The sequence below is a fragment of the Lobosporangium transversale genome (assembly GCF_002105155.1).
Source record: "Lobosporangium transversale strain NRRL 3116 chromosome Unknown BCR41scaffold_53, whole genome shotgun sequence".
Lineage (NCBI taxonomy): Eukaryota > Fungi > Mortierellomycota > Mortierellomycetes > Mortierellales > Mortierellaceae > Lobosporangium > Lobosporangium transversale.
Window position 1 is genome coordinate 176,761 of NW_019029031.1, and position 21,087 is coordinate 197,847.

Sequence of the window (21,087 nt, forward strand, 5' to 3'; positions counted from 1 at the left end):
CGCAGTTGCTTTGCGACCATGTCCTTTGTAGGGTTATCGATGGATGGTAGGTTGATATACAATGGTATCCTGCCATGCTTCTTTCGATACACTTCCCACAGAGTTGATTCCAAAGTGCGATTGAATGTTGACTTGCCTGCTCCTGAATCGCCTTGAACTAGAAATACTTTTTGATCACTGTCCAAGAACTCTTTCACCTTATCCATTAGCAAGAACGAATCATCATCACTTGCTTGAGGACTTGCTTTGGCATACTGTTGAACGTAAAAACTCCGATCATCTCTAGTTTCCATCCGCTGTCGTTTGAGTAAGCGCAGACTCTTCTCGACATCAGGCTTATTTTGTACATGATCGAGCAATGATGGAGAAGCAGGTGAGGACGGTGTAGTGATAAAGGGGTATTTTGCTACTGGCTCTTTGAAGCAATTCTTGTATAACTGCTGTTTGTTGGCATCTTCATCCGTAGCAAGATCGCTCAAAAGTGACTCGACAACTACAGAGAAGTACGCATGTAGAGTATATAGTGCACTATCAGCATCTTTGCTTTGCATAGTCCAACTGACGATGTGGTTCCATATCTATTTACCTTGTAGATCTCCGTTCAGTGATGAGACCAGGCTCTTTAGTATATTAATGACCCATTGCTTGATCTCGACATGATCACTCCAGTCTCTGTCATTCTTGTAGATCTCTCCAAGGAAACTAACCGCATCTTGGCGTATCCCAATGGCCCACTCTGTACTGGCTGCAATCTCTCCTAACCGCTGACATAGTCCCCATTGGAATGCAATATCTCGTCGACAGGGTACCTCACACACAAGAGTCTTGAACTTGGTGAGCTCACCTGAATGGAGGAATTCATCAGCTCCACGGAGTGCTGGATACCATGTGCTCTTGCGACTAAAAGTGAGTCCTTCTTCCATACTCTGTTTGAATGCTTCTCCACTTGCATAAAGTGAGGTTGTACCTTTGTACATATGTAAGCTTTTATCTATAACATCAGTCACAGATGGAAGCCCTTTCTGGATTCTGATCAATTCATCCATAAAGGCATTGAGATCCCAATCCCTGATTGCGCTCACTGCTCCAAACACTCCTCGAGCCACTGCTGATGTACGTCGAAGCATGGCTTGGATTGTACTTTCATCGTTTAGGATATACAATAGAGCTTGTGAAGCATAGGCTGCATGATAGACCAAATAAGGATCCGAGCTATCTTTCAGTCCCTTTAAGTAGGCTGACAGTGGCTCATGGAGTTGTTCTCGTTTCAGACCCTTGACTTGATTATTGACCATGGCATCAAGCACATGTGAGACTGTAACACACAGTTGATAGATGTGACTGCCAGACTGTTCGTGTGTACCTTGTAGGCGAGAGCTGAGGGTATTGAGAATGCGGACTAGATCATCAGAGTCGAGGTATCCAAGAGGAGCATCCTGCATCAGCTGTGATAAGCCTTCGAGTAAATGAGTCTCCAGCATGATGCTATGCCTGAATCCATTGACTAGACCCATGAGTAGTGTCTTGTATTGGTCATAGTCGAGAACCGGTGCCAGCATCATAACCTCAGCAACAGTGGCCTCAGACTTGATATTGTCATGGATGAACATACTAATCACATCAGATGCCAGGTTGCGAAGCCGTTGTTGCTCATCATGATCATTCCATGTGGCCAAGGACCATTCTTGCTCCTGCTTACTGAGGTCTTTTCTTGGAATGGGAGCAGTAGGAAGCAAGTCAAGACAATATGCAAGCTGCTGTGTATTGTTCAAATGAGTATCTGGGTGAGGAAGGCTGTACTTGAAGACCACCTGTGGCGCATCATGACTGAATATTTCTTTTGGGATAGTTGCAGAGCTGTGGATCATGAGGGTCTTTAGTGTATTGTTGATACTGCCGACTTTGCTACTGGTAGTAGTGCTAACGCTTCCTTGAACAGTTCTGCTGTTACTTTGACTTTTGCTGCCGCTATCGCCATCATCATTATCGTCATTACCACTACCTTCATTGTCATCTTTGACAGTGTTGCTGGCTCGACAGTGTGTATGAGAATTGTCTGGAGCTGGGTTGGCTTGTTGAGCATGACCCCATTTGGCTGCATACTTGTAACCTCTTTTAGAGTGATCTGGATGACCGAGATTGTCAAAAAATTCACCAACGTCATTCAGAGTTGCAGTGATTGCCTTGCATAGCACTTTGTTTGCATTGTCTGCATTGCCTGTTGAGGCCTTGACAAGCAGCTTTTGATCGGATTGTTGTATTCGATAAAGAACATTCTCAGCATCCAAACATATCTCCAAAGCGAGAACAGGATCCTTTGTTTTGTGTGCCTGTTCCAAGTAGATGGTGGCAAGATCTAAAGCTTTCTGAGGTGGGAGTTGATCTCGCCTTGGCATGTTTTGCAACCACCTCATCTTTTCTTTTCTTTTCTTTTCTTTTCTTTTTACAGTATTTATTTCTATCGTTATTTACAAAACAATGGTCAGCCGTTAGACAAATGGGATTCCATCGGCAAGATATTCAGCTAGTAGCGATGCTATAGGAAACTTACAATGTAATACTTGAAAATAAGAGGTGTATGGGTGGTCTAAAGAAGTCAAGTGGTATAAAAGGCAGGCAGAGATGGGTGATGTTTGAAAAAAAAAAAAAAAAAAAAAAGAGAGATCTCTATAAATATAGAGGGGCGACTTGACACTTCAAATAATGTGGCGAAGGAGAAAAGAATTGTTCATGTGAATGTGAATGTTGGTTGTGGCCCGTCCTTTTTCTTTGTTTCTAAGATTCCTGAACTGTGGACCATTCTTTACCCTCCTCTTTCTCCACCCAGATACTAACGCTCCCAGCATGGCACTGGAATTTACCCCATCCTTCTTTATTAATCGTTACGGGCTGTTGCCAATAACCCATCATATCCACCCAGACTTGGCCACCTTTACTAGGCCCTCCAACATCCATGTATTTATAACCAGCTTCCGAATTAGACATCAAGACGGCTAGGCCCCTTGGATGATGTTCATCCCCATATCGGACCCAGCCAATACAATTGCCATGATCAAAGTAATCCTGCTGTGAACCATAAGCATAATCCCGACGGGCTGTTAAGATACGGGTCAACATGGCTTTATGGCCTGGGATTGCAGTATGAGGCTCATTAGGAGATTTGGCCTCGATGCCATAAAAGTCACCATAGAAGAGACATGGGAAACCATCGAATCTGAGGCAGATCAACTATATTTTGCGAATACAAAATAAAAAGGAATGAATATGAATGAGATAGTTTCAAGAGCAAAGGCAAGCAAAGCAACAATAACAACAAACAACAATACACAAAGTGAAAGGAAATAGGATTAGGATGAGGACTTTACAGCGGCAGCCAAGGGTTTAAACCAGGGTTCGACATAACTCTCTAGACTCTGGAATGGTTGAGTGTCATGGTTGTCAATGAAGGTGACTGTACATTTGGGAGCGACTCTGACCAAGGTTTCGTCAAAGATGGAACGCATATCAAAGGAAGGTCCCTGTTTACTAGCCTGCATGAAATTGAAATGCAAAGGAACATCAAACAGATGAATCCCGCCATTGGTATCAAGGGTCCTGTCCAAATCGTCCACATCGTCTTTCCAGTACTCCCTATTTTTTTTTTTATGTTCAGTACAATATTTTATTTGTTTTTGCATTTTGCATTCAACAGAGTTGGTTAGGGATCATTGGACAATTGATTACAAACAAATAATTTTTTGTCCCACCTGCTGTAAGAACAAAAAATGCTTTACCCAACTCCAAAGAAATCCTTTCTGTCTGTGTTCTTGCGAATATAATCCAAAAGATGCGAAATGAACCCTGTGGACACATGTTTAAGCGCGTCAATCCTGAAGCCGTCAATCCCGAATTCATTAACACACCTATGGTTGAATACATCGATTAAAGAAGTCATAAGAAATGTGTGAAAGAGAGAGAGAGAGAGAGAGAGAGAGAGAAAGACAAAGTTGTTGAAGACACAAATATCAGTATAAAAAGCAACTGGTTTGCATGATCATTTTCAATAAAATAAAAAAATAAAAAAATCCAAATTACCAGACGGCCCATTTCTCAGTCTCACGAACAACATCCGGATGCTTGTAATCAATATCATTACACATCAAATAATCGAAATTACCCTTCTCATGATCCACATCATCTGCAAAATCCTTATGGTCCCCCTTGATCTGAAAGACAGCCTTCCGCTGAGCCCGTGAATCCCAATCGGTTGCGGTGAAATGATAGAAATGCCATTCGAAATCAGAGTATTTCTTGCCTCGTCCTGGGAATGTGAATTTGGTATAGGCCTCAATATCATGAGCAGGTTCAATCTCTCGATTTCGATCATCACTGGCGACTACAGCGGCTTTGAAGACCTCGGTTTCGTCCCCTCCTGCTTTATGATTCAGAACTGCGTCGAGATAAATCTTCATCCCATGTTTGTGACATTCCTCGATCGCTGCTTTTAATTCATCCTTGGTCCCATATTTCGTCGGAACCACACCATGATGTTCAAATTCTCCGAAATCCCAGAGGTCATAGGGCGCGTAACCGACATCAAATTCGGAACTAGGATAAGTTTTTTTAACAAAAAAAAGAAAAAAAAGTTAGTCAGGCTGAGTTGAGGTTCATTCATCATTTCATCGGGGCCTGTCATCACAATATGTTTCTGTCTGTACGTACGTTCCCTTCATGGGAGGGGGGATCCAGATGCTGGAGAGGCCAATTGAATTTAGATATTCGGCCTGTTCCCTGAGACGATTCCAATGCTTTTTATCTATATCATCAAGTACCGATTGACGCCACCGTAAGTGTATGTTACATGGAGCAAAATAATAATAACTATGTGAAAGAAATGCTCAACGACAGCTTATGTTGGGCTAACCTGCTGGTGTGTACCACTCAAAGAACTGAAACATGGTGACATTTTGGTTGTCGCGCGACATTGCTGATCAAGTTTTTTGTTAAAGGATGCTTGGGGTTGGAAACGGTTGTGTTACTGAATCTCCAATAATCGGCTTGAAATGGAAACGGCTGTTGAATGTGCTTGAGGAAGAGAAGGGGGAACAAAGAAAGAGGGGGGAAGACTGAACAGCTTTATGTGAAGAAGGAAAAAAATAAAAAAAAAGGTCACCTTTGCAATTCCTTCTCCCTCTTTTCATTCCCACCGCGATGGATGGTTGGATGGAGAAAGAACCCTGAGAGGCGGGAAATATTCATTTTTTATTTGTTTGTTTTGTTTATTTGTTTATCTCATCTCAAATTGCTTGAGATGGAACGCTTTGTGCATATTTTTATTTTTTTTTAGTCTAACGGGAAAGGGGGGAGAAAGTGGAGAAAATAAACATTTTCATGTAAGCAGAGTAAGGTACAGTAGTCAACTCGAGTGAGAATGGGCCAATGCCAATGAATCAACCTTTTATGCATCAACAATCAGTAAAAAGTGAGCATTCAATTGTATTTACAATATGAACAATTGCATGTTAAACACGACCGCGCACCACTTTTTCTTTCTTTTCTCTCTCTCTCTCTCTCTCTCTCTCTCTCTCTCTCTCTCTCTCTCTCTCTCTCTCTCTCTCTTGTCATCATTATTCATTGTACACTGGTGATCATTTCAAAAGGACTGACATGGATGTTGTGGATTGGATATTTCTACTGATCGGCACCAAAATCCATAGACAAAAAAGAGATAAAAAAAAAGACTTTTTGATCTGCTTCCTTCCTTGATCAATGTGGATGATTGCCGGTGCTAAAATCATTTTCATCGGCTGTGAGCACTGATTGTTCTAACAACACACCGAGAAGATTGGGGATCTGCAAAGAGCTATAAATGGGAAAAAGAAGAAAAAAGAAACAAAACTGCTCACTTTTTTTTTTTTTTTTTTTTTTTTTTTTTTCAGAACGTCCAAGACTTGTTTTGACAACAACTAACGCACTGTACCCTCCGATAATAAAAATAAAAATAAAAAAAATCATGATGTCCTTTTTGTCAACACCTCGCTCGATGCTTTTGAGTGTCTCAATTTTTTTACTCGCAAGTGTCATTTTACCGATCCCAGTTCGCCCACAGCCAGAAAATGGAGTCCAGGTCCGGTTTCCAACAAGTTCATTAGCTTGTAACACCTGCAAGCCTGCGTTTTCCACCGAGGCATGCAAGAAGATCCTAGACTCGATTGTTCGTTCGTCCACGGTCCCTATTTCGAACAAGACCTTGGCAGAATGCCAATGCACAGGCACATTCTTGAGTGTTTATGACATGTGTGTGGAGTGTTTCAGAGAGACCAATCAACTGACGTTGATGCTCGGAAGCGACAACCCGCCCTCACAGGCTAGTCTGAGTGCCTATTGCAGTAGTATGGGTCCTATTGATTCGACTACGACAATCACGACCGTCACCAAGACCGTCACACACACATCGACTTCTACTCCGACATCGACATCATCTGCCACGTCTTTGAAGGCCTATCAAGAGGGACAGCTCGTAGCTGGGATGACGGTGATGTACACTGTCGTTGCTGTTACTGCTGCAATGGTCTATTTCTCGACAATGTTGTAAAAAAAAGAAATCTTTAATCTAGCCAAGTTTGTCATGGAATTGAAAATAAAAATGCAAACGTCGTGACGATATCCATAAAAGTGAATGTCGTGCCTTTTTTATTTTTTTATTTTTTTATTTTTTTATTTTTTTAGTTTGATTCATTTTTTAAGCTCCTTGTCGCCACCACATGTTCATCGCATGATGACGGCACCATTAAACAAACAAAAAGAGTCCTAGAACATTATGCGTATCCATAATGTTATATTATATACTTTATTGATATCTGTTTAAAGTGTCGTGATCCCTTTTTAGTCTAGAATGTACCAAAGGACCAAGGGCTCTTTAGTGGACAAGCCTATGAATATCCGAACATCAACCCCATGGGTAGAGATGATGGTCCATATAAAAAAAAAGTCTATAGTTAAAGTAAAAAAAGTAAAAATGCCCATGATATTCAGATCCAAGTCAAGTTCAGGTTCAGATTCAGGTCCAGGTCCAGGTCCAAGTCCAAGTCAGGGATCCAATTTCTGGTTGGGGCTAGTGTTTGTATAAAACAAAAGTGAGTGTGATGGCTTGGTTTTTTTTATAAAATGACCAGTGTATGAGAGCATTAAAATTTTTTATAAATGATGATTTCATCATTATTAACTCAAGTGATGGAGATGATGCAAGACGAAATTCTTTTTCTGCTTGAATTGTCTCTGATGGACTGCTTGTCTCTGATTCAATGACAACAGCACAAAAGGTGCCCCAAGCGCATTTGTGTGGTAGATGCATATAAAACAAACTCATATTTACCACGCCCTCTCTTTTTTCTTTTTCTTTCTGGTTCTTTTTCTTTCCCTTTGTTTCCTTTTATTCTTCCTTCATTTTTTACCTTTTATCTCCTATCAACCACACTTTTTCTCTTCTTGCTCGTTTGCTTGATTCGACGTCCGTCCTTTCTGTTACTACAAACAAACCCGTTAAATACTAGATTCTTTTTTCAACCATATTAGTTATTCACACCATTGACTATGGGAGCACATACCATCAGTACACATACCGTCAAGGACGGAGTAACCACCACTATCCTTACTCGAACAACCACCATCGTGTCTGAGCATGAAGAGATCCTCGAGGGTCATGAAGATGAATCTCATGGTATCGTCGAAAATGTCCGCAGGACTTTCCGTGATTACTGGTTCCCTGCTCATACCGAAGATGATGACGACACTGAGGAGGACCATGAAATCCACCACGACCCATCTTTGCTTAAACACAACAGCGTCCTCAAACGCGCCTATGATTACTGGAAATCCCTTACTCAGGATGCAGACGAGGCTGCTAAACAGGCGGTCCTCGAAGCCAGGAAGGCTCGCGACGAGGCTGCTGCAGAGGCCAAATGGGCTTTTCTAGGTTACAAAAAGGAGGCGCGCGAGGCATATGAGGCTGCTGAGAAAAAGTACAGAGAAGCTCTTGCTAACGCAGAACGCATTCATGAGGAGGCTCATGAAAAGGCAAAGTCAAAATGGTTCCAGGCTCTCGATACGACTGAGCGTGAAGTGGGCAATATTAAGGACCAAGCAGCTGATATCACGCACCAAAAGTGGGACCGCTTCAAGTCCGCCGTCAATTCCCTGGCATACAATCCTCCAAAGTACGGTTGCGCACCAAGTTCGCAGTACTGGTTCTCACGCCACGAGCCCTCTGCCTGGGACTGCAGGGAGGTTTGGGAGCACCCCAATCGACATGATCACCGTCATCAGTCCATCAAGGCCCTGCCCAAGAAACAGCTGACCAAAGACAAAGTTCATGATACCTTGACCGGTTTGTTCCATCAGGCTGAAAGCAAGATCCAGAACGCTCCTTCGCTCACATCCTTCGACTCGATCCTGAAGCCTGTAAAGGACCAATACCACAACCTCCTGGATCGTGTCTTACGTAATGAGCATGGTGCTATTGAGGAACTGGACGAGTTCTTTGATAAGACAAAGGCCAAGCTGAATGAGGCCAAGTACTATGAAGAACAGACTGACTCCTGGTTGACTTCACAGTGGAACTCTATTGTTGACAATGCTGGTGACTTTAAGGATCAGTATGAGCACGCATTCAAGAATACGATCAAGAGCATCAAGAACGCTCGTGCTGAGATTTACAACTCACTCATCAATAACCTGCAGCGATCCCTCACTGTCGCCCGAAATAACATCCATGAGGCTTACCAAGCCACTAAAGATCAGGCTGACAAGTCTAGACTCCGCAAAGCCATCCATGATGCCACTGAATCGTTCTCTCAGACCGTTAAGGAGACCGAGACCAAGATCAAGTCTGCTCCCAAGAACGCTTATCATCATGCCATTGAGGCCTTCAACCGTGACACAGCTCACCTCAAGGCTAAGCTCGAGCACGCTGCCCACATTGCCTCCAAGTCGGCTTCCTCAGCCTCTCATCATGTCTCAAAGTCCGGCTCTTCTGTTATTCACCATGCCTCCAAGTCTGGCGCCTCACTATCGGCTCAGGCATCCAAATCCGCCGAGTCTGTCTCTGGACATGCTTCCAAATCGGTGTCATCTGCTATTAACCAGGCCACTGATGATGCCAAGAGTGTTATTGATGAGGTCCAGAGATCTGCTTCGAACAAGTACTACGCTGCTTCTGATAAGGCTCGTCATGGTTATGAACACGCCACTGCCTCGGCCAGTTCAATCTGGAGCTCAGCCACTCCCATTGCATCATCAAAGTTCCATCAAGCTCAGGATCAGTACTACAAGCTTGTAGGAAATGTTCGCGGTCATTGGTTTGATCAAAATGATCGTGGTGAGATGTCGGCTAGCTCTGTCTATGGTGCTGTCTTGTCTTTGTACTTTATCTTCTTGGCGCAACGCATCTGGCGTAGCCGACGTCTTACTCGTTTGGCGGATCCCAGCCGAACAACCGTTACAGTTGTCACGACTGAATCTGAGAAACACAATCTCCGTAAGTTTGCATATTCCATGGTTGATGCGCTTTTTTTCTTTTTTTAAATTATACAAATAATTCTACATGATACTAATGTGACACAACAAAACAAACTTTAATGGGTATTATTTAGAAAATGGCGATCATGTTGCGAGGATTGAAAAGTTCAAGAGCAAGCCCAGTGCCGAAGATCTGTTTGAGACTGAGCGCAACTTGTTTGGAAATGTCCTGACTCAATTCACCTCTGTTGTCCCTGTTTCTCTGATTCTTCTTATCCTCTTGGAACTTGGTGGATTTTCTCGCGTTGCCTTGCACACCCTCTTTGTTGGTTTGGTGACTTCACAAGTACTTCAGGGTGGCTTGTTGAATGATGTTCTTGTGCAATTGGGAGTTGTTGATGGAGTCCATACCTCTGGTCGTGAACTTGGAACAATCATGTCATGGACCGTTCTTGGACTTGCCGCTGTTGCCAACGCCATCAAAGCCATTCATGATTAAAAAAGAAAAAAAAAAAAAAAAAAAAAAAAAAGAAAAAAAAAAAAAAAGAAAAGAAAAGAAAACTACGCTACTACCACAGTTTGAGTTTTTTATTTTTTTTCCTTTATCCTTTATCCTTTATCTTGCATTTTACTCACACCAGCATGCAAACTGTGCCTCTTCTTTCCCCGTAGTATAAATGGAACACTTAACCATCCATCGCAATTAACGACGAAGAAATCATTGTGTACATAATAAAAGAAATATATATATATATCGATCATTTGTTTGAAAAAATATATAATAATAACAATAATAATAATAATAAACCAGCTGTGAGCTTTGTTTTTTGTTCACATGGAACTAGCGCTGAAAGAATATCGTTTTGAAGGCACCTGTGGAAGGACTGGGATAGTACCCCTTACAGGGACCTGTTTCAGAAAGTTGGCTTGAGGTCTGTAAGCGCAAGTTTTGTCTTGACGTCTTTGGTTCAAGTACTTTGGCATGTAACTCAGCACAATTTTACGACAGCGTCTGGCCATGTCTAATTAAAATAAAAAATAAAATAAAAAATAAAAAATAAAAAATAAAAAATAAAAAATAAAAAATAAAAAAAATAAAAGGGTTTATAATCCATGTTTTTGTCTTTCTCTTCTCATAAAGATGGAAGAACCAAATGAATCTATTGATTGGACATACCTGTCCACCCATGATAACAGCGAAACGCTTGCTGGTTTCGAATTGAGTCTTTGCATATTGAAAGCGTTGATCTTGATAATCCTTGAGGGCAGCTGTGATATTGGAGCGAGTGAGGGACTTTATGTCGTTGATACAGTTGGCGAGGACAGTAGCGTCTTGCATAGCATTGATTGCGCCTTGACCAGCGCTTGGAAGCATCTGTTCATTAAAAAAAAAAAAAAAAAAAAAAAAAAACTCCGTGTTAAGGTGCATTGATGCTTTTTAAATGATGCGGTTTGCTTAGGAGACAAGCTCGTGGCTTTTACCTTGTGGCAAGCTAAATGTGTTGTTGAACGAAGGAAGGAAGAAGATCTATCAGCATCAGCTTACTTTCTTTTTTTTTTTTTTTTTTCTACATAATTGCATACTTTTACTATTTTTTACCATCTCCAATAAGCACAGTGCGTCCATGATACCAAGTTTCAAAAAGCTTTTCCTCCAACATGACTTTGGAGATCGTGTCCTTTGAAGTTTTATCGATCAAATCACCCATTGTTAAGCCAAAGGGGGCTTTGATATGACGGATCTTCTCACACAAGGAAGCAGCCGCTTCAGGTCCCCATTCCGAATTCCTAAAGCGTTCGTTATCAAAGTTGTTTGCTGGCAGCTGGATTATATACATCCAACAGATCTTGTTCTCTGGGATAGTGAAACATGCCACCTATTGAAGGGTAATGTAGAAAAGAAAAGAAAAGAAGGAAAAGAAAAACAGGTAAAGATAACAATAAATAAAGGGTACATATATCCTCTCGGGAAAGATCAAGAAAGGAGGGACACTGGCGCCATACTACATAGACTACACCAATCAAAGTATACCAAACTAAAGTATGCAAAAGACATCTTCTTTGCCTGTGGTTATGACTCTCCATTTGATCCCAAATGTAGAGCTCTCAAATCAAGCCTGGATGAGCAATGGGAATCGCTATCGTCAAACATGCGGAATATTTGCACACAACTTCCATTCCCGTACCCATCTCATAGCAACTGGAACTTCAGAAACCGGCAGAACTTTGTCAACTCTGTCTTGAATGAGGTTCTTGGTATTCATATAGTTGGAATTAACAAGAAAGCCACAAGCTATCATATAAAATACATGAGGGAAGTAGGGAAGAACTGGGAAGGTTTCTTCAATGATGGAACTAAATGAATACAATGGAGGACTTGAGCAGATTACGATATTGTATTCTTTTTGAAAAGTCATGGATTAATATTTAACCGGGGACGACTTTGGATTTCATCTCTATAAAAGAATTTGGAAAGTCGCCCCCATGGTCTGTGCGCGTCATGATGGTTTTTGAAAGTACGTGCAATCGGTCTCTAGAAGCTGATTTTCGTTCTCCAGTAGTCTTGGATGCACTGTTTGTAGTTGGAATGCTGTAGAGCCACCCATGTTGCCTCAGAGATATCGAAGCCTTCCCATTGAACCAGAAACTCCATGTCCTCACCTTCTCCGCGATGGTCTAAAATCCTAGCAACCTCGTATCCCTCCTGCGCTGTCTCTGCCATAGTCTCATCTGCAGTGTCTAGTATGTTAGGCTGCGAACTAGCTACAGATAGGAACGCTTCTTGTAATTCTAAAAGACTTCGACCATGATTTAGTTTAACTTTGATGTTGGGGAGCTTCTCATAAGCAACCTGATACTCATTATTGTCTGGAAAGTCAAGCGCATCTTGCATCCAGAATGTGTGGTGCGTCTGAGTGGGGATATTATGGATTGACACGACTCTCTTGATATTCATAAGCAGGCAACAAAGCTTGAATTGGAGATCAAACGTCTTTGCGTCTGAGAAACGGATGGGAGCGTCGTGTGTGAACTTGGAGAAGGTGGATTGCATGTCTCCAAAGCACCCTTCGATGCGTGACCGAAACCCACCAAACGCTTTATTGTAATGTAACTCTTGGTCTGTCATGGCGATCCCTCTAGTCTTGCGCACAGGATAACAGAAGTTCTCGTAGGACAGTGCATTTGATGGTTCGACAAGTTGTCTAACGAACCCACTGTAGCCACCGTCAAGAGCAATACAGTCTAGCTTGTGTATGTGCGATGCAATGTTCATCTTCACAAGCATGGTCCCATCATTGAAATCTCGACAAGGAGCTGGCTTGGATGCAAACAGTATGATATTGTTCATGTCTGAACACACTTGAATACGAAAACCCGACTTCTTGAGTTTATAAGAGTAGAGACTTGGCTTGTCAGCACCGATGTAGCTGGCTCTTGTGTCATGTCCGTCTACATTGTAGACCATGAATCTCCTGTGATCAGCGCATACAGGAGCGGCAGACCCTTTTCGACATTACGATATGGGCTACCATAGTCACGCACCCCAAATACTTGTGTCAGAAAAAAGAACGTAGGGATGAATCCTAGACGGTCAAGCACCATTGACTTGACGTGTGTTACGTCAGATGTCTCTTTCATCTCTGTGCGATGAAACTTGGCTTTCTTTATAGCTGGCCACTCCTCTTGCATGAACCTCCACTGAGCCTCAACAAGGCGTACATATTCCTCAGAAACAGCGCTCATACAGATATACTCTTTGCAAGCTATTGGATATAAAGCGCTTTATTACAACTCCTCTATATTATTCACTTTATTTTCATCTTACCTATTCAAATATTCACTTCAATTTACAATTCATCCGAATATGGCGACTGTTCGGACTCCATCTGATACTGTATAAACACCTGAACACCACCACATGCCATTGACTACTCTACGTCCCTTAAACAATATTCCTAGCATACACCTGAACTTTTGCAAGGGATGAGTCAATACTTCGACAAACATATAACATTCAATGGATACATCACAGCTCTTGGTTTGTGGAAGCGCTGAAAGCATGCGGAAAACGGGAACCATTTGTGTTTTTACTAGCAACAAGCGTGGTTTCAAAAAAGTGTGTCTCCAAGGAACAAATCCTATATCCTTCATTGCTCAAAAGAGACAATCTTGTCTTTTCTGCACCCCAAAAGCTCGCCATAATCCTATTGAAGCGTTCAGAGGCATTATTTGCCTCATAGTTTGAGGATTAGCAGACTTTCAGTCAAGCTTTATTGTTTTGAACAAACACAGTAAATCCTGTCCATTCGAAGTTAGTCCCTTTGGATGGCAGCTATTCAGGAGATGCTAATCAATTCCGCTAAATTATGGTGAAATCAAAGCAGATTTGGAAAACCAACAAGCATCGAACAGTCGCCTTAACAAGCAAGTGACCTCTCTGTGGCGTGCACGGACCATGGGGGCGACTTTTCAAATTCTTTTATAGAGATGAAATCCAAAGTCGTCCCCCAGTTAAATATTTTAGCCGTGATACATCTCAAAAATAAAGAACCGTATTATTAAATTTCTATGACAAGCCTTTTTATAGGATTAAGAACTATATTATTGCTGTATACTGTGGCGAAAATTCTAAGTTGGGATATTTCTAAAAAGTTTCTCATTGAGCTCGTCGAAGCTGACATGAAGAAGATCTTTGTACTTTCTGATTAATCCAGTGTGGTTTGGTGTACCAGGGGAACCACGCATGTAAACTATTTTAAATCCAGTTACTGGCTCTCCATCCTTTTTGACAACAAAATGTCCATCGTCAATTAAGGCGGAATGATTGCCTCCAAATACTTCGTCCAAATATCTTTCAATCTGATTTTTGCCGTTGGAATCTCTCTTATCAAAAGCGTTCTGGATCTGCTTAGTTTGTTTCTGCTCGTGGTCGCAGAAATCACTTATGGACACCTGGATAAACATTGTGTCGAGTATGAAATCAAAGCGAGGATAACTCGAATGACAATGGCTCAGTACATGTCCATAGCCACGTCCAAGAGAAGTCATGTTTTGATGGATTGTCCCATGATCCTTAAAGTCCATTATAATCTGCGTTGGATCCTTGCCGACAAGGTTTGTTGCTCTGAGAACGATTAGCTTGGTTAAAGTCAAAAACCGGACCAACAGTGTCAACTTAAAATCATCACCTACCTCTCCAAGACTAACTTGCCTCAGAATATGCTCATGATGAGGTATGTTTGTAAACGCCTGAAAGAGTGCTTTCTGCGCTGGGAGGCACAAGACATAGTTTATGGCTCCGCGGTTCTTGTTGAGACGATAGATAAGCCCTAGGTCACGGAAATCCCATTCAAAATCACCACTCTCCGAGTTGTTGCCAAGGAAGACTGTTGCAAGGCTTTTAGCGAACTCCTTCTTCGATTCATCGCTGAGAGCTTCGTAGTAATCCCAAACTACAGGGCGAAGCTCGCTTGTTCTCTGAGCTACATACCCATCAATGCTATCTCTTGTGAGTGGTCTTTCCTTAATTGATCGAATGAGGCGCATAAACTCTCGCGGCACACGGTTTGTAATCCTCATTACATCCTGGACAATATCGGGTTGGTTCAGGTGGACCTCCAACCATTTTGAAAACACTGTCTCGGATAGTGGGCCAACAAAGTACAATAAGATAGCTCGAGCACTGTCTTCCATAATCTGCAATTCATATTTGGCATGGGCTGTTCCTGTAAATATCACTCTAGATCCTTTGTAATGAGACTGCCATAGATTAAGGTTCATTAGATGCTTCAGGAACGGGTATTTATCCGGCACATACGGCTCTTTTCGGAATAACTCTCCATGTTCGTCGATAATGAACAGTGTTTTGCGCTCCTTCTGTTTGAATAGGTCGAATACTGCGCGAGCAGCCACAATTGAGCAATCTATAACTTCAGAAAAGTCGAGGAGACTTTCCAGATCAGATGCCGTCAAGATATCCCTGTTGAAAGCGAAGAAGCGCCTTAACAGTGCCTTTGCCGATTTTGTATCCGAACTTTCATTTAATATCGCGGCATCTGGTATATAAAGGGTAAGCCACCCTTTCGCATATCCTTTTGCAGCAAGGAAATAGGATAGATATGACTTGCCAACCCCCATAGGACCAGAAAGGACTCGCCGAAATGAAAACCTTTGTTCAGCACTAATCTCCTTCCACAATTCTAGCATCTGATCCGTAATTATAAATCCCGAATTATATTCCTCAAATTCTTTCGGTGTGAGGCCCAAGGATGGAATGTGAACTTGATCACCAAGCTGATTATCGCTTTTCAGATGATTAAACTTATTACGTGCATCGGGCGGGTCTTCAGGATTCTCCAGCATTGCGATCCAAGAGGGTGGTAACGTGACCATTTTACCATCAGAAGCCCTGTATTCTCTCCACCCTCCCTCAATGCGCATCTTCTTTGAAGGTGAAATATACCGTGGATCTAATTATGATCATCGTACACATACACAGTTGGTTAGTACCATAACATATAGCCAGTCATCAAGTCAATCTATTTATACAGCAAAAAACAAATTATTACCTTCGTCCATTTTTCTCTTGAGAATCTGTTCCGATGACTCTAGAAAGATAAGAGAGCGCGGCAATGGCAGAAATGTTAGCATTTTGATCAGATCAAAGAATATATTGCTGTCAATGAGATATGAACGCCAGCTAATGGAGAGTCAGAGCATGTGTGCGAAACGCGAAACAGATTCAATCAGAAAAACTAACAAATGCATCAATGTAAATAGGTCAAATAAAAATAAAAATAAAAATGAAAACTGTGTTCTCAGACAACAGTGAGAGTCTGAGGATGTGCACGGAGCATGGAGGGGCGACTTTTCAAATTCTTTTATAGAGATGAAATCCAAAGTCGCCCCAGTTAAATAGTGTTGCCGAGATTCATCTCAACAACATAAAAAAGGGAGGGATACACGTGACCGTGATGAGATAACTTCATCAATTGAACAATCGAAATATCATCAGTCCATCAAGAGCTAAATACATACCTCGCTGCGGTGGCTTGACAAAAACATGGATAGTTTCCTCTGGAAGTTCGGAAATAAATATGTCCCTAAGCTTCCTTGACGCGGGTACGAGAGCCTCTTTCGACACAATTTCTGACTCAACGACGGTCTTGTCTTCGTCAGGAATAGAGACCCTGTAGAGGGTGAGCTGGTCAGCGTCAATATCCTTAAATGCATTGGCTTTCTCTGCTTTGATGGCTTGCTTGAGTTCGCCGACTGAACGATCAGAAGGGATATTTACAGGAAAAGATGTTGCTTCTCCATCAACAATACAAAAAATCTTTAGCTCGGTTGGCTCGAGGATTTTAGGGTCATTGGTGCTTGAAGACTCTTCCTTCGCTTCCCCTTTTCTTTCTTTCTTTTCATACGGTTCAGTTCGAGGTGATGGGCATCGTGATGGTGTTCTGCTGCTTCCCATTGTGTTTTCAAACCTGTTTAAAAACAAGGGCGTAAATAGATGGAGGACAGAAAATAGGGAAAGGTTGATAAAAATGCTAAAGGATGATAATTCAGTAGCAGGATGGTTCAAAATTGTCTAGAGATGAAGTTGAGGGAGGAAAAGAAAAAAAGAAAAAAAAAAGGAAAGGAAAGGAAAGGAAAGGCAATGAATGAAGGCTTGGAATAAATAAAAGAGCAAAATTGATGGGAGCAAAACTGGGGGGAAATAAGAAAAAAGTGAAAAGAGGATAAAGGAAGAAAAGGAAGAGGAGAGTGCAAAAATGAAGTGAAGCAAGTTAAAGAAAGGAGCGACAATTGATAAATCTGTTCCTTTATTTCAAGGTTGGGCTATGCTGTGTGTGTCTGTGAGAAATTTTTTTTTCTTGTTGCACAAGACGCCATGCGATTAAAGATTGAATTGGCCCCCAAGTGTGACGTAACATGTATTATTTAAATACACAAACACTATTCGTCTCTTTAACTCTCTTGTTTTCACCACACAATCGAAAGTGTGCACATCCACTCTTCACCTTACATTCATCCCACTATGAACATGTCTAATCAGTGCTCCTATTCGAACTGAAATTTTGTCAATTGATATTTATTTTTTTAATCTGAAACATCATAATTGACAAAATTTCAGTTCGAATAGGAGCACTGTGTCTAATACCTCATTCCAAGGACAAGAAGCTGTTACTGATGCTCCTATCGATGATGTTCTCGCCATCAATCAAATTGAAAAGATATTGATCGGTGGATTTGAAGATATTCTAAGTGTTCAAACACGAATAATATATATATAATAATAATTTTCTGTATCAATGCTTTCCTTGATGATATCTAAGCAATAATTATGCTTTAGAGAAAAGCCCTTGACGCGTCAAACTCTGGGAAGGATAGAGAGGATGACAGTGAAGAAAGAGAAGATGACGATGGAGAAAAAGGGGACAATGATCAAGTAGATATCCTGGCTGGCCATGAATTTGATTTCGAGGTAAGTGTTGCAATTATATTATAAAGTCTAGTTCATTGCTTGAGAGCATATAATAAAGAAAAAGCTGGACATTTGTACGTTAACTCTAGTCTTTGAAGACGCGCGTATTGAGAATGGACTTAATAATATTGTTGTTGTTCAAGCCGCAAAGCACTATAAAATTGATCCTGAATCCAGAGATCTGAGCCTGAAGAGAAAGGGCGTGATGTTTTGGTTTCCAGCACGTGCTGGAAGAAAACGAGCACAAACCTATTGCCCAAACAGCACAAGCTGATTGCCCAAACAGCACAAGCTGATTGCCCAAACAGCGCGAACCTGTTGTGAAACAGCATGAACCTGTTGTGAAACAGCATGAACCTGTTCTGAAACAGCACAAACCTTTTCTAAAACAGCGCGAACCTGTTCTGAAAACAGCACAAACCTATTGCACAAACAGCGCCAACCTGAAGAGAAAGCATGCAGGCTTAAAAAAATCCACAATCATCTGCATGCATAACAGGCTTCTTCTCTTTTCGCACTACCATTACCATTGCCATTACCATTACCATTGCCATTGCCATTCTCATTCTCATTCAATTCTCAGAGAACCTTCTGCATCATCCCTAAAGACACGCTTAATACCACGAACAGTTGACAGATTAACTTTATTTGTCTGATCTTGTCTCGCAAAGCGGCCATGTACTTTAATAATTCAGTAAATGCTCGGCATCTCTGCCTCTGCTTTCTCTTTATTACTAATGTTGACTATATATAGTCAAAGCCAACTTCTACTTCCATAGCTAGGCTTCTATATCTCTATATCTCAAAGATCTTAAAGACCAATAATCATCGTCTGTGACGCCAAGTAACACTGATACGATTGTACTAGTTTGGACGAGCTTAAGGAATGTAGAGCCAATGTAAAGTTTTTTCATCCAGTGGATGAAGAATTTTTGGAGGAGCTTTTTTACAAGTTGGGGGGAGTGCCAAGACAGGTCCTACAGGCTCCAGCCAAAGAACTATTCAAGAATCAAGGAGATATTAAGGGTGCTAGAGACTCTGCGTTTCAGTGTGTCAATGATGCCATTGGCGTACCCTGGCTCCCAAGAAATCTTTCAACCCTCTTTAGAGAAGGAGATGAAGCGGGTAGTTGTTTACTCCATAGAGTCCCCACTTCTGACCACCTCGACTTCCACCTGGTATGGGCATCTCCTTATGTTCGATCGCGGATCATCATGAAGTTACGAGATCAGACTTGGATCGACGTGTTGAAGCGACTTGTCAAAGCTGGCAGTGAAATAGAAAAAGGTCCTTCGTTTGAACTCTACGTTCACTATTTAATTCGATGTGGTGGATTTAGGTTTCCATTTAAGGATCTTCAATCAGACGAAACAGGACTCTTTGACCTTCCGAGGGACTCGGAAGGATTATTTACCAGGACTATAGCAGATTTTTCAACGTTCTCCAAAACAACAGACAACTTGTTTCTACCATCTACACCCAACTTTGCGTGCATTGATTTTGCATTGGGACCCAACAAGCTATTTCAGGTCACAGTATCAGAGGATCATCCGATCAAGCAAGCACCATTCAAGGAGATAATTGAATATATTACCGGACCCTGCTCGAAGGGAAACCGATCAAAGTTGAAGGGAAGTGATGATACTATTTTCCTCTATTTTGTGGTACCAGGTTACATATATGATAATTTTAAGGTTCAGAAGTTTGTTATTAACGATAATCAGGATGCCAAGGCAATACCTGGATACTTGAAACATGTAAGACAGCGTGTCATAAAAATCGACATCGAAGCTGCATATTCAGGAGGAGCAGCCGGTACGAATCTGAAGAATTAAATCGAATACCAATCAAGTGGATGAAAATTCGTCCTGTAAAAGAAAAGCACTATACCTGTTCCTTGAGGATTTTTTACAATGGTTCATTCTTTATGAATGAAGCCATCATCATCCACTTACCTTTTAGACGAATAGATAGAGCGGTTTAACCCGTCCTCCCTTCTACTGGGGTATATAGAACTTTATAAAGCTTCCTGTGATCATCATGCGATCTTGTGTGCAAGAAAGGGCAGATTTTTGTGATACTATTATCAAAGAGTTTTGTAAAAACGGATAGAGATGAAGAATCCTGTGGAGAGCCCAGTGAGAGTCTGATGATGAGACCCAAAACCATATTATTATCACCAGGACAGCTGGCATAGGAAATTATCCTTTCTCGTATGCTTTGTCATCTGGATGCTTGCCACTTGCGGAAGACCCATCAATTATCATCATCCAAGGCGCCAGAACGTTTAACCAGGAGCTAGGATGACAGCTCCGCTCTAAAGACATAAATGTCGTTTTAGCCCCATGGTGCGTACACGGGATGGCAACCTGTGATCAATGAGATCATATTTGTTATATGTTCGGCCAATTCAGTGTCAGTATGTGAAGGCGGCGCGTCTTGAATCTCTAGGCGTCCAGGGACATGGAATAAAAAAACATCAAGAATGTGGCCAAGGCTGCCACGCGCTTGACCGGTAAAATGTGATACAATATTGGATTGTGTCGTCAGTATATTCATAGTTCTCGATATATTAATGCTACATGCTGTTGAGGGCATCAATCTCGCCAGAATCATTCCCTCTCACATTAATTACCTTGGGAGCCATGCTAGACGGATGGGAGATTAGGAGGAAAAGGTCCTTGATGTCTGGGATATCCACGCTTGTTTATAATCTCACCAAATGTTCTGTGTCTTGCGTTCATAGGCGGTTAATCGCAGTTTGGTTTTCGTATACCCCTTGAAGAACGTAAGCAAAAGTGCCTTTATGTTTTATATTTGATGCTCATCAATTTACCCTTTTTACTTGTCCGAAGGTAGAATGACGCCTAGCCAATGGATGCTATTGCAAGTGTGTCCACAGGTCCTTGGAGAAGTTCATTGAGGAAGCTCGGTTCCATCCAGGACAGATTTATTCCTAGCACTCTTCACAAAAGTAGCAGAATTACTTGGTGGAGTTGGCTTTAATTGCCTTGACAAGCTCCTGCAAGATTGGTTCGACAATCTAATCAGAGTCCTTTCGGAGCGGCATCAAAGCAACTCTATGTTTTTGGTTGTTTTGAACG

General features: G+C 41.7%; 9 protein-coding genes across 9 annotated transcripts; 4 read left to right on the plus strand and 5 right to left on the minus strand.

Moving 5' to 3' along the window:
- Positions 1–2,681: 2,681 nt before the first annotated feature.
- Positions 2,682–5,100, minus strand: BCR41DRAFT_327948 (alpha amylase). The gene is made up of 6 exons (XM_022021681.1): positions 4,904–5,100; positions 4,702–4,795; positions 4,075–4,587; positions 3,774–3,902; positions 3,366–3,630; positions 2,682–3,228 (listed from the first exon to the last, which is right to left on the minus strand). The coding sequence occupies exons 1-6, from the start codon at positions 4,962–4,964 to the stop codon at positions 2,776–2,778; spliced, it is 1,515 nt and encodes a 504-aa protein (XP_021876861.1). The 5' UTR covers positions 4,965–5,100; the 3' UTR covers positions 2,682–2,775.
- Positions 5,101–5,992: 892 nt separating this feature from the next.
- Positions 5,993–6,574, plus strand: BCR41DRAFT_389766 (hypothetical protein; the record flags this gene model as incomplete). The annotated part of the gene is made up of 1 exon (XM_022028157.1): positions 5,993–6,574. One exon carries the CDS (start codon positions 5,993–5,995, stop codon positions 6,572–6,574), a length of 582 nt encoding a protein of 193 aa, XP_021876862.1.
- Positions 6,575–7,389: 815 nt separating this feature from the next.
- On the plus strand, positions 7,390–10,007 carry BCR41DRAFT_362167 (hypothetical protein). The gene is made up of 2 exons (XM_022025682.1): positions 7,390–9,514; positions 9,630–10,007. Exons 1-2 carry the CDS (start codon positions 7,573–7,575, stop codon positions 9,992–9,994), a joined length of 2,307 nt encoding a protein of 768 aa, XP_021876863.1. The 5' UTR covers positions 7,390–7,572; the 3' UTR covers positions 9,995–10,007.
- Positions 10,008–10,011: 4 nt separating this feature from the next.
- Positions 10,012–11,635, minus strand: BCR41DRAFT_389768 (hypothetical protein). Its single transcript, XM_022028158.1, has 4 exons — positions 11,096–11,635; positions 10,978–10,988; positions 10,673–10,870; positions 10,012–10,517 (listed from the first exon to the last, which is right to left on the minus strand). The coding sequence occupies exons 1-4, from the start codon at positions 11,331–11,333 to the stop codon at positions 10,485–10,487; spliced, it is 480 nt and encodes a 159-aa protein (XP_021876864.1). The 5' UTR covers positions 11,334–11,635; the 3' UTR covers positions 10,012–10,484.
- Positions 11,636–12,028: 393 nt separating this feature from the next.
- On the minus strand, positions 12,029–13,200 carry BCR41DRAFT_341690 (hypothetical protein; the record flags this gene model as incomplete). Its single annotated transcript, XM_022022254.1, has 2 exons — positions 12,586–13,200; positions 12,029–12,495 (listed from the first exon to the last, which is right to left on the minus strand). The coding sequence occupies exons 1-2, from the start codon at positions 12,959–12,961 to the stop codon at positions 12,029–12,031; spliced, it is 843 nt and encodes a 280-aa protein (XP_021876865.1). The 5' UTR covers positions 12,962–13,200.
- An 846-nt stretch (positions 13,201–14,046) lies between these two features.
- BCR41DRAFT_362172 (hypothetical protein) lies at positions 14,047–14,892 on the minus strand (the record flags this gene model as incomplete). The annotated part of the gene is made up of 1 exon (XM_022025683.1): positions 14,047–14,892. A coding segment is annotated over one exon (609 nt), but the record flags the coding sequence as incomplete, so codon positions are not given.
- A 45-nt stretch (positions 14,893–14,937) lies between these two features.
- BCR41DRAFT_362176 (hypothetical protein) lies at positions 14,938–15,463 on the plus strand. Its single transcript, XM_022025684.1, has one exon. The coding sequence runs from the start codon at positions 14,993–14,995 to the stop codon at positions 15,248–15,250; it is 258 nt and encodes an 85-aa protein (XP_021876867.1). The 5' UTR covers positions 14,938–14,992; the 3' UTR covers positions 15,251–15,463.
- A 311-nt stretch (positions 15,464–15,774) lies between these two features.
- On the minus strand, positions 15,775–17,263 carry BCR41DRAFT_191041 (hypothetical protein). Its single transcript, XM_022019818.1, has 3 exons — positions 16,534–17,263; positions 16,065–16,101; positions 15,775–15,965 (listed from the first exon to the last, which is right to left on the minus strand). The coding sequence occupies exons 1-3, from the start codon at positions 16,967–16,969 to the stop codon at positions 15,926–15,928; spliced, it is 513 nt and encodes a 170-aa protein (XP_021876868.1). The 5' UTR covers positions 16,970–17,263; the 3' UTR covers positions 15,775–15,925.
- Positions 17,264–17,389: 126 nt separating this feature from the next.
- On the plus strand, positions 17,390–18,026 carry BCR41DRAFT_374676 (hypothetical protein; the record flags this gene model as incomplete). Its single annotated transcript, XM_022026889.1, has 4 exons — positions 17,390–17,418; positions 17,633–17,765; positions 17,852–17,983; positions 18,015–18,026. The coding sequence occupies 4 exons, from the start codon at positions 17,390–17,392 to the stop codon at positions 18,024–18,026; spliced, it is 306 nt and encodes a 101-aa protein (XP_021876869.1).
- Between the last annotated feature and the right edge of the window lie 3,061 nt (positions 18,027–21,087).